Genomic DNA, 12,879 nt, shown 5'->3' with positions numbered 1-12,879 from the left:
GGCAAAATCAGTGTTCCTTTATCCTTGAGTTTGCTGATATTTAGCTCAAAGGGTAGTATAAAATTTGTATAACAAATGAGGGGCGTGTCGGGAATCCGTCACAGTGGCGGGGAAGGACGCCGCGTGGGGCGCAATATGGGTGGCCCCCGTTTGAATATACTCTCATATACTCTTAACTGATACCAACTCCCTGAAACGTCATATCAGTTGTGATTCTTAAGTCATTATCAACTAATTTTATTACAGCATACCCCAATCATTATATCGTGTTGTTAAGATTGTGATTTTATAGTTTACGTCAACTGCTTTTTTGTAGGTACTACCTAATAGAATAACATGCTAGAAATTACGAATACCGTCAATACGATAGGACCTTATATAACTCGCATGATTTCGTGTTTAAGTTACCTTTAAGTTGAAAAAAATTTGGGTCCTTGATTTTAACTTTCCCGAGATTGAAAACATAATCGACGAAATTAATATTAAACAAACGCTTGTTGTCGGTTGTTTGGAGCGTCTGGTTGTTAATAACACGCATTTTTAACCACCTTAAACTAAGTATTGAGCTGAGAAAGCAGCCACCTTAGCCGACGAAACGTAGAATTAAGCTATTATTTATCCTGCCAGCTCACTTGGTTTGGCAAACAAACAATTGGTAGCGCGAATAAAACGTATTGATACTTTGAAATACTTAGTTCGCTCTACATTTTTTTAGAAATGTTTCGTAGGAGTGTCTTTTTTTTTCACTATAATTCCTTATTATTGTAAATTCTGAATCAATATAAAAACCATTGTAACATTTTAATTATGTATATGTATTTTAATGAATAAGTAAAACATGTTTTATATAATTAAGCTCTCATATTCGTAGTTGGTACGATCTTAATTGTAATTTATCTTAATATTTCTGTGTATCAACAGCACTCTATCCATCTATATCTTTAAGAATCAACAAACCCCTGATCCAGATATGCAAATAACTGTTTGTTTTATAAGAGTACTAATTTAGCATCTGATATCTGAGAGATGATCCGAACTGAAATGGATACATCATTTACTATCCAAATAGCCTCAGGGGATAAACGTAAATAAAATTGCCGAGACTTCGTTATATTTATTCTTAATAGCATCTTTTATTACTAGTTATGAGAAGCTACACAAATGTTCTAAGTAAATACGAGTAAATCTAACTTTTGCATTTTAATCTTTAATATGATAAAGCTCGCTTTTAAAGCTTACAGCATTGAGATTATTACTCGAAGATTACAAACATAAAAGTTTTTATTGAATATCTTATCAATACCCAAAGAAATGTTTTAATTAGGAATCGAATATGTATTTCATTTTCGATAACTAATTGACGCTCCACCGACGGGTAATTATAAAAATCAACGCATGAGTGCACAGGTATACCGAAAATTTGTCTCTCTCCTGATATCTTATTAAATTCGCATTTAAAATCATGTCATGAAAAGAATTTTACAATGCAGGAAACATTCCAAACGATATGTTTCATTAACCGTTTAATTAAAATGCCTATATATTACCTGATCGACATTTTAAAGCCATCGTCAATGGATGCTATTTAGCAAAAACTAACTTTGGCTCGAGCCATTGTTCGATTGTTCACTGTTTGTTACGATGCAGTGCCATTTCTTCGAAAGTTCGAATATAAAATACTTTTGTAGTTCAAGACCAAAATATCAATTATTTTACTGTATCATAATGTAAATAACATAGATTTGAGATGCTGTGATTTTTTTAACACACAGTCAATACTGAGTAAGTGAGAAGTGGTTTTTAAAATGAAATAATTAATAGCAATCTTTTTGTACGAGTAAATTTTCAATAAATTAATTCGTTAATCAAAAGTAAATTATTAATTCTTGCTATTTCAAGTATTCTTCATCGTTACGTTTGTTGAAGTGGCTAATTAATGACGTCCCATTATTCTTCCTCAATTTTGAGTTATGAAAAAACTACACGTGCAAAATTTATGCATGTGGGTTGAAGTCTTATTCACTTGTCGTAATTACTTACAGAGTTTTTTAATTTATTTGTTTCTTTAAAATCAACATAAGGAGCGATGTGGATATAGCGTGAAGGTGTTAATTACAGCATTGTTAACTGGCATGAAAACAACTGATTTGATTGCAGTTTAACACTTCAAGTAATTTTGGTTATTTATGGCTTTGCTTTGAAGAGGATGTGGGAAAATGTGTTTCCTGTAAAAATGTGTAGTTAATTAACTCTTGTATTTTGAAACTCCGAGCAAAGTGTGGAATGTTTTAAGTTGATCACGCATGTGACTTCTGTATAATTATGTATTAGTTAGTCAGTAGCATGTGGTCTATGTACATTGTACAGTACTAATCGTAGCAATATAATATATGATTTATTATTTTTTTTCTCTGGATCTATCGACATTATTGGAAACAAAGATAAAATTAAATGACTATTTATTGTGTGGCTTACTTGTATAGCGAAAATATATTAATTATCTTAATAGCACAATTATATTAATTCTTAATTATTTACTTCGAGATGGAGCTGCACTTTGGAATTTTCCTTTTCATGTTTTCGGACATATTTATATTTATGATAAACAACGGGGTAAAGAAATTAACATTATATGTTTGGTATTTATTTGAACTCTGAATCGGCTTAGGTTCTATTCCAAAAAATAACGCCTTAATCTGGTAAAAGTCATAAATTGTCACGGTGAATATTTAAACGACTCTCCTACCGTTACAGTAGATTTTGAAAGTTATTCTTAATTATCATTTTTCATTACAACCACTGTAGTTATTTTTGTTAACGACATTTATAAATTGCCGGGCCACCCTGCAGGTAGCTCAATTTTATTTGGTGCCCATAAAATTTGAATTAATAACGCATTGCGGTCAATACATTTGTAGATATTACATATTAATGGGCATATGAATACTTTGAAATATCTTGATATTATTAAAGAATTTATTTCACTTTAATACATTCAATTTGGGGAACCCACCACCGAGAAATTTAATAAACGCCATTGTATTGTCGGTTTTATGTGTTAAATTTAATTTGGAGTTCTGAATATGGATCTTTTACATTCTACTTTGTGTTGAGGTAATTTTGTTACAAAGTATTTCTTCGATTCTTTTATATATTTACTTTAATTATGTATAATTTTGATTTTAAAGTATGTAGCAGCATGATGTATTAAACTGTAAGGCCCTTTAAAACACATATTTATAATAAGTATAGAAATTTGAAAAACGGTACCCTAAAAATTTATAGTGTCAGCGTCTTCGACCGTATTTGTAGCTTTAATTAGAAGTAAACAAATTACATGTTAATAGATGGTAATATATTCTAATACATAACATATGATAATTTGATATTCTTAAATTAAATACTCTTTAATCGTGTTGCATTTATCAAATAATAATTAAGTCATCTACCGAGTTCCTTCGAATTTCATAGCTATCGAGTGTTGCTTTAACTTTATGGGTATTTTTAATTGGAGTTAATTTCGCTTCGCGCGGTAGGGAGCGGATCGGATCGGGAAAATCGATACGCTAAAACACAAATTCAACACTCCGGTATTTTCAATTTAATTTATTATCTAATCACTGTATAACATTAAACGCTATTCTGATTCCGAGAATATTCAACTTTCTAATGCCAGTCGGGCGCGTGTTTAGGCTAAAAAAATGCGTATTAAAATTGGATTTGTAAGGGACATTACTATATTTACAATAGACCTTGGCGAGTAAAAAGCTAACATGTCAATAGAGGGTATAATGTTGCACAACAAAGCGTCGTTCTGAGGGCACTGTCATGCGTATAATCATATTAAATAGATGCCCCCGTGGAGGATTGATAGGTGGCACGCCGCGACTTACGCATTGTGCGCTTTTAAAGAGACCTTAATATAAAAGGTGCATTAACACTCAAATAAAAAAATCGTAATATGCTAAAGCAAACATTTAAAATAATATTTGCGTGTTTATTTTATTTATAAGGCATTACTCAGCAACTAAGTTTGCGACACTTATTAAAAAGGATAGGCAACATCCGTTGTCAAAGTACATCCGGAAAGGTGGTAGTAGATAAAAGCGCAGCCATAATTCGTCATATTATTCATAAATAAAAATCAGTGCAAGATCGGCAGATGCGAAAGGATTGCACACATGCTGGCAAGGTGCGTAAATCTTCTACACTCGACGGCTTGTGCCGAAATATATGTACTCTACAAACAATATCAGATTTACTGATATATCTAGCCATAGAAGTTTCTTTGCTAACGATGGTAAAGATTACTATCGATAAACCTGTTTTTATTGGCATTGTAGTGTAACATTTGTCTCTCTCTCAAATAAAAGTATGCAAACATAATAATCCTAGAGACTCGCATAACTATGTCTTATTAAATATTTCTATGAATATTCACATTAACTCCTAAGATTCTCAACCCGGCGCTAGCAATTCGATTCACTCGAAGCAATAATCCTTTGCGCGGTGTCTTTTAAAACATGTTACAGTTCCAGTTTAGTAATTAAGCTTACAACTTTATCGATCAAAGACATATCCAGTACTCGAAGGACCACCAAGTCGATTATTTGCATGGATTGTATGCTTCGTGTATAAATATTAGCTACACATCGATCCAGTAATGGAACTGTCAGGCGATCGCTTCTCGTCTATAATCCACTGAATGAGTTTATTACGAGTGCACTGCCCACTTATATGCAGATTCGATCAGCATTAAGCTCTCATATGCGCCGAGGCCCACTAAATTTCTCTGCAAAATTGTAGTGTCAATTACATTATAGTTTTGCCGTAAAATTGCTGGTATTATGCTGTCTATGTGGAATTAATACGATTTCATTATGATTAACGTTTTAAGGTCAAGTTTGGTATTAATATAAATTTAATACATCCAATAAAAACATTTAAATGAGCAGGTGGATCGATAATAATTTAGAATTAATGTACTATTTCAATGTTTGAAAACCTAGCCAATTAAAATTCTGTCGACGTTCATGAGCATTTCTTAAATGTGCTTGAATATCAATGTTACAAAGGTTGTAATTATCGGTTATGGTTCTGGTTGCTCCTTTATATCGCTATTGTATACCGTAGATGTCTCTATTTGCGATTCTCTAAGGTGTGGGCTGGCTAAATGTTATTTGACGATAGTATTGTGAGCTATCCCGTCGCGCCATTGTACGCCTTTTTGTCCTGCATCTATCACTCCCACAATTTCATTATATTTTGCGAAATCACTTGCAGGAAGAAGCTGAAATGATGGATGGGATGAATTCATTCTTTTATAAATGGAACATGTGAGAAGTTATACGACTCAAGGGAGACATTAAATTTCATAGTTTTATGATAGAAAATTCTAGTTGAACCCTAAAATATCGATTTAATGATGGCGAAAGCAAACTCTTACAAAATGACAGTTATGGTGTGGCAGGTGTTCTTATGGGTGTTTTAATTTGCTCTGACTTAATTTCGTCTCTGATATAATTAAGTGAATGAAAACATGTTAATTAATGTTGTCGTATTTAATATATTTTTCGTTCGTGATATTATTGCTTTTCCCAAAATTGGCTCTTACGTAATAGTTTGATTATGTACGCAATATATTGCCTATAATATGTGTGTTACTTAAATAAGAAACCTTATTAGTTCTAGTGTTTGTAATCTTCCATGTAACTATAAAATACAAATTATTAAATGACTGTCTGTATTCCTACCTTACCTATACAATATTTCCGTTATAAACATAAATGTAAAAACAACATAGCACGTAAGTTTTACAGATAGAGCGCAATTAAAAACTATTAAAGGTAGTGATTTTCAATCTCAAGTCAGGTAGACCAGAGAGAATCAATGGGACAAAATTAAATATGAATTGCTTCTTAAAGGCGACACGAAGTCTATTAAAATCAAGTTTAGCGCCTCCGTCAATGGGATGATTGAAGGCTTCTAAACAATTCATTCTTCTCTGTGTCTCAATGGCCTGGCCCACATTCCTTGTGTAATCTTTTTAAGTACAATACAGGGAACAATAGTGGGCCCTTACCATTGAAGACCGTGTAAAATACTGGCTCTTAGTTCCAAATTAATGTAACCTTTTTCAGAAATACACTGAAGGCTCTGCCGCACAGCGAGAATCCAACCGTCAAGAGTATTTAAAAATATATTAATAAAGCTTTAAAAATATAACCCTTATATCCTAGTACATACAGTTTAACTTAAAACGATCTGACTGTTATTTTTAAATATTAGCTTTCGATATTGTTGTACAATAAAACATACTTTGTTTCATTCCACTTGACCGTAATAAATTAGACATGCACTATTATGCAAGTTGTTAAAGTTCAATGTACACTACACTTGTTATTCAAGTTTCTAAAGTAAAACTTTTGTAAAACTGCATTATAAACATGCAAATAATCTCACTTTATCGAAGTGAAGAATGTGTAGATATACCATTATATTAGGGATGAAATTAAATATTTGTGTTTCCATCTCATATTAAGTCCGTTTTTTTACACTTAATATTTTTTGTGTATCTAAAATTAGACCAAAATTACATCATTAAGAACTAGATGGCGCTATGGAGTGCACCTCTTAATTTAAACATTATGTGTACACAAACATGTGTAGAGGAAATATTAAAAATGCATAATATAGTAATTCTAATTAGGTATACTTAAGATAGATAAAAGTTTACATATTAGATTAATAATATTTGTATGTAATGATTTAGATCTTGAAAACTGGGTATAATTACTGGAAAATCTTTATCAGCATAAAATAGCCCACAATTTAATCGAAACTTACTAAGGATTAAGCTTATGTAAGTTATGCATAATTTTTTCCATGTCATTTTGTTGTATTCTCAAGTACTGGTCAATATCATCAATAGGCACGCGTACATTTTCGAATATATTGGTTTGTTTTTTGCTCCTATTCCAGGTAAGTTCGGAAAAAAGGCATAGGGGTGGGAGTCTATTCATTTTTTTGGGAATGTCGATGCCATATAAAGAGGAGCGGGTGCCTGGAACACTCATTCAACACTTCGTCTCTTAACGCGCTCTACATTTTATCGTTACATAATATAATCATGCTTCAGAATAAGATCTCCAACATGCCTTACGTTTCTTACAAGACCGACTTGCCCAAATACGTTCCAATTGCACCGACTACTGAAGATTTGGATATGGATACAGTTCCGAGAAAATATAGCTACAAAAGCAACCCTTATACAGGCGCACAAGCCGCTTCGATCGCCAGAAGAAACGCTCGCGAAAGGAACCGTGTGAAGCAAGTGAACGATGGATTTAATGCTTTGCGAAAGAGGTTACCAGCTGCCGTCATAAACGCCTTATCTGGTGGAGCCCGCCGGGGAACCGGGAAGAAGCTTAGTAAAGTCGACACTTTACGTATGGTTGTGGAATATATTAGATATTTGGAAAATCTTATCGACGAGAGCGATGCAGAACTGGGTATCACAAAAGCACCCATGGACACGTCAGTCGCGAGTGACATCGATGAAGGAGTATACGGCGGAAGAAATTCACCGTACGCTGAATCAGTGCCTTCACCAGTGAATTCAGAATGTTCTTCGGGTGTATCATCATCATATTCGATCAGTAACGAATATTATGCGCCACCAGTTACCTCATACCCTACTGAGTACACTTCAATGCATGATAACGAATTGTTAGATGCTATTTCTTGGTGGCAAGCGAAGTAAATCGATTCTGTTTGTTTGAGTAGTGATGTCTAGTCATTGTTATGTTTGTGGCAGTAAGTTTTGTAAATAATTTAAATTATTTAGCTTTAAGAATTATTGTGTATAAATAGTTTATGTATTGATGAGGCTGTGAACTTAATTATTATAAAATGTAATCATGACAGGATAACATGCATTCGTCCATTATACGAAATAATAATAATATAAATAAACGTATTAAACATATTGAACTTTTTTCTTCAATACTACCTACCTAAAAATACTCATTTATCACCTGTTCAATATAAAAACTTAAGATATTTTAATTAAAAGAACAAACACATTCATCAGAGAGATAATGTTATTGATCTTAATAAAACACAATCTTACGTTATCTACATAGCAGGCTTACTTTAAGGCTTTAAATTAACATAGCCAGCGGTTCGATCTGAATGGATATCGAATTTTTGTCTCACATATGGTACGATACCGAATCTTATTTATTTGTATGCAAAATCTGTAATCACACCTACTGGAGTTGATGTAGCCATCTCGGTCACACCGCGGATGCATTGTTATATAAGATTAATGGTGTCGAACGAGATAAGCGTTGGAAGCTAAATGCATTTACATGTGTGAATAAAGCCTCAGATAAGCGACGAAGTTCGCATCGGGTGAGAACGTCTGATAATGTACTGTTACTTGATTACTACGAAATACGAGCGAGTTCAAGTTAAGTTTTAATTGTGAAAGATTATCTGAGAATCTTTAGTGCAGTGTGGTAAATGGGAATTTTATTTATAAAAATTCCGACTGGTTAATACTGTTCACTTATAGCACGAATTACGATTGGTATATTTAAGCGTATTTAAATAGCGCTGAGGAAGCACATTGATTATTCCTTTTTCAATAGTATCGTACTATTCAATACTATAATATTTCATCTATTATTAGATACAAAAAAAATTGAACATGTTAGATACGAAACATGTTCAATTTTAACATAAATAAATTAGTAACAGGGTTTTTTCGCAAAATGTAAATGGGTCTATCAATCACAGTAGGTATTATTTTTATAGTCTGATTCAAGGAAAAAACAACGATAAGTAAAGATATTTTCTTTACACCTAAATAAATTTATTATTCAGCTGCCAATACTAAAATTTCAATCATATATTCGCCGAAAAACGTCTGTCACAAATCCTATCTATCCTATCCTATTGCTATCCTATCCTACTATCGTTCCAACTAATGGGCTATCTAACACCGAAAGAATTTTGCAAATCGGACCAGTATATCCTGAGATTAGCGCGTTCAAACAAACAAACAAAAAAACAAACTCTTCAGCTTTATGATATTAGTATAGATACGGACAAGAAAATTTTATAATTTTCTTTTTCGTATATCATTTTTCAATAACATAACAATATTAAAAGTTTTGATCAAATTGCGAGGATGACTAATCTTAATAAATTAAAAAAGCATATAATCTTCGACCTTTCATACAATCGCAGTATTGAAATAAAAGCTTACCTAACCTCAAATCCAAACACTTTTGATTTCTATAAAATCGTGTTCGTCTATAACACCCATAAGATTATTTCTATTAATATTGGATTTATTTCCCACTTCAATGCTTCCTGTTTGTCGGCACAAAAACGTGTAGTTTGGCAAATTCCGGAAACTGTTAAAACGTAGCGAATTTGATTTGCTTTGTGCGCGTAATCTTGTTTCATGGCGCACGTGAGCTTTGTTCCGTTCGTGATATTTGCGAAATGCTAACGATAAAGTTTTATACGTTTACTTCTTTGCTTAATAATTCTTGTAAAGTTTCTATGTGTGGTTACTGCGTGAGTGGCTCTATCTTGGTTTTATGTGACATGTTTTTGATTATTATTTACATTGAATTACAGTCACATTTATACAGGGTGTCCCACTGTTGGTATACTAAGCTCAAAGGATGTTATAGTTTTGCATACGCTGAGTACGTAAAAAATACTTATAAAATTCTAGACGCAGTTTTTTTTCAAATAGATGGATTCTTAAAACTATGTGTACACCCATAACAAGCAACCCGTCCAACTTTGCTACCAGCACGTGACCTATCGTTTAAGATTATGTTTTAATAGACAAATTGCTCACATTAGCCAAGCGGTATATGCCGGCGCGCGAAGCTAGAGGAAAAAACATGGATTTTCAGAAAAAAATTAGCAAAAATTATTTGATGTAATTTTGTTGTTTTAGTATTTTTTACGTGATCAGTGTATGTAAAACTATAAGTCCCTTCGCGCTTAGTATAACAATAGTGGGACACCCTGTATAGTCAAAACTTTTACATTAATAATGTAAATATTACACTCGATGTAAAAATTATTTATAAGATATTACTAATAACTATAACTCAAGCAATGGGTATCTTTTTACACCAGTGTTAACCGAGCTACGTGCTAAAATCTAATGAGCTTAAGTTATTACAACTATTCAATTAATTTTCTGGCGCTTACAAGTTAACAACCTTTCTTTTAATCTTAACACTTCTATTGTCTGGCGATTTCTCTTGACTGCTCTAATGCCATTGTTCATATAAACTGCTTTAATGCGCTCAATAGGATTATTCATTTGGTAAATTTTAATTAATATCTTACTTTCACTGTAGAACTACCGCGTCTTTAACAAAGAATAATTGGCCCAAGTGGAGATCAAGACAATGATGGGTCTTAACGATTTCTGTGTTTCTTTATATTTAAAATCAGACCATCTTTTCTTCTCTAAAATTGTAAATTCTGAACACTTATTAAAATACTAGCTTCCGCCCGCGACTCCGTCCGCGCGGATGTCGGTCTTCGCGTGGATGGTTTATTTCTCCATTTTGAGTAACTCTGACAATGACATCTTATAAATATCTATTGGACCCAAATACGGCTAGGCCTATAATAATACGCAACGTGTGTTCGCGGTTCTACAGAACAACGTCTATGGATAAAACTGAAAAATTAAGACTAATTTTTTTCTACGTATTTTTCCAGGATAAAAAGTATCCTATTTTACGCCCAGGATAATAAGGTATAATTATACCAAGTTTCATCGAAATCGAACCGGTAGTTTTCACGTGATGTCTTCACATACAGACAGACAGACAGACAGACAGACAGATAAAAATTTTTTTAATCACATATTTGGGTTTGGTATCGATCCAGTAACACCCCCTGCTATTTATTTCTTCAATATTTTCAATGTACAGAATTGACCCTTCTACAGATTTATTATATGTATACTGTATAGATACCTAGTATTTAAAACATCATGTAAATGTAAGAATAATAAGTTTTATTTATACAATGGGTTATCAAGTATCAATATGTTATAGACGATGTAGATGAAATTAATACCGAAGTAACGTCTTAGTTCATTAAAGTATGATTAAAATTGCAATGTCGCCGTTGTTCGGAATAAAACGATACATGGGAACGGGGTTGTATGCAAATAGTTTATAGCCTCCTCTCAATTCTGTCGTAAGATTTACAGAGTTCGCCTTATTGGAACTTTGTTATTGGTATTGATGTTTTTTCTTCTTAAAACTATATTCATTACTTTATTATCAGAGAAGTAATGAAATGCTTAATTACTACACGCTTTCAGTATTTATTTGAGTATATTCTTAGCTGTACGTGAAGGTCAAATACACAGCCGTTCCCGTAAATATTGTACATTATCGCAGTATGGGACTTATACTTACGTTGTAATTATATTTTAGTAATCTGTGCTTATACTACGAGTAAATTAATGAAATAAATAAGTTCAAATTTAAATTTTTCTTCTATTTTTATAGGCGTTGTAAATGTTTGTAAAATAAGTCAAACTACTATAGTTATGTATTTAACATTGCACTGCATGGATTGATTGGTTAAATCGAAATCATTCTTAAATTTAATCTATTCTATGATGTATTGACACAATTTTTATGTTTTAATAATTTATTATCTAGATTGCTCGATGTACTTAGCTGTACAAACAATTGACGCAACTATGTCTTACAGCGGACCCGTGGAAACATAAATAATTGTCGGATATCGGCTTCCTTCGCCGGGAGCCTCGTAGATGTGGGTGAGGTCACGAGGGTTGCTTACTGGTAACAATTGTACTTACGAAACTGATTTTAATTTAATATAAATAAGTACATTGCTTTAATTGTATCTTTGTGTTATACAAAGTATGAATATAGACACGGATGCATATTTGCGATTAGTTTTTAAGTAAACTAATGCTTATAAATAAGTTTTATGTGTCAGTATCTAATATATCAATCGTATTTTAACGGTAGCGTAATCTTATAATATAGATGTTAAATTTCATCTGGTTTAAGCCTTTGAGTTTCTTAAGACTCATTATGATATTAGAAAGTAGGTTGTTATTTCTTATGTTTATGATAACCTCATTAGTAACAAATTCTATTAAAACCCGTCTAATTTAGTTATGTAATGGAATAGATTATGATGACAACGTGAAAATCTTGTATATATTAATAGTATTGATGGCGGGAAATTCAATAAATTTTGAGGTGTATTCTCAAAATGATTCTCGTGTGAAAATATATAGTGTAACAAATAAAATATGTTCGTTGGTTTGTGGATTTTGTTATAAATATTAACATTTACACTTATATTTGAATACGTTCTTAATACATATTAAATTTCATATCCCATAGATCTCCTTAAAATAAGAGCGAAATGTAGGTACCCCTGTGCAGTGGCGCATTCTGTGAAGGAGCAATTTTCTGAACAATAATATTTCCGCATCTGCAGAATAAAGCAATCGCAAGAGCCAATTACCCGTTTTGATTAACAGCTACAAGCTACAGTACAGATGGGTTCACTTGACCGCGAATTCGTAGAGTATCGCCTTACGATAGCCCACCACATGAATGGTACATGATATTCGATATTCATTCGGAAGCAAGCTAGTTATGAAAATTAAAATCCATGAAATGCGCAATTCTCAAACCTTCCAAAAAAACGTTAGCTCAGCACGAAATCGGAAGGTACTTTTTGATGTGCAATTTGAGAATGATTTCCGCACGAACTACGTCAAATAGTTAACACTTATCCCAGTTTGCAACATTTTTTGTATTTCCTCTAAGT

The 12,879-nt window shown here is 32.5% G+C and overlaps 1 protein-coding gene across 1 annotated transcript; it reads left to right on the top strand.

The window, feature by feature from the left end:
- Positions 1 to 7,225: 7,225 nt before the first annotated feature.
- LOC149902230 (achaete-scute complex protein T3-like) lies at positions 7,226 to 7,789 on the top strand. Its single transcript, XM_090109777.1, has one exon. The coding sequence runs from the start codon at positions 7,226 to 7,228 to the stop codon at positions 7,760 to 7,762; it is 537 nt and encodes a 178-aa protein (XP_089965903.1). The 3' UTR covers positions 7,763 to 7,789.
- The last annotated feature ends 5,090 nt before the right edge of the window (positions 7,790 to 12,879 follow it).

This window comes from Colias eurytheme, chromosome 15 (genome assembly GCF_061535395.1).
Source record: "Colias eurytheme isolate Ceu_HAF_F1 chromosome 15, ilColEury1 Martin Lab GWU primary, whole genome shotgun sequence".
Classification (NCBI taxonomy): Eukaryota; Metazoa; Arthropoda; class Insecta; order Lepidoptera; family Pieridae; genus Colias; species Colias eurytheme.
Note: the sequence above shows the minus strand (reverse complement) of the source record. Positions and strands in the feature narration are given on the sequence as shown.

What these genes read in the sequence shown, in the direction of transcription:
- LOC149902230 (XM_090109777.1), top strand. Translation starts at nt 7,226, where the DNA reads ATGGATACAGTTCCGAGAAAATATAGCTACAAAAGCAACCCTTATACA.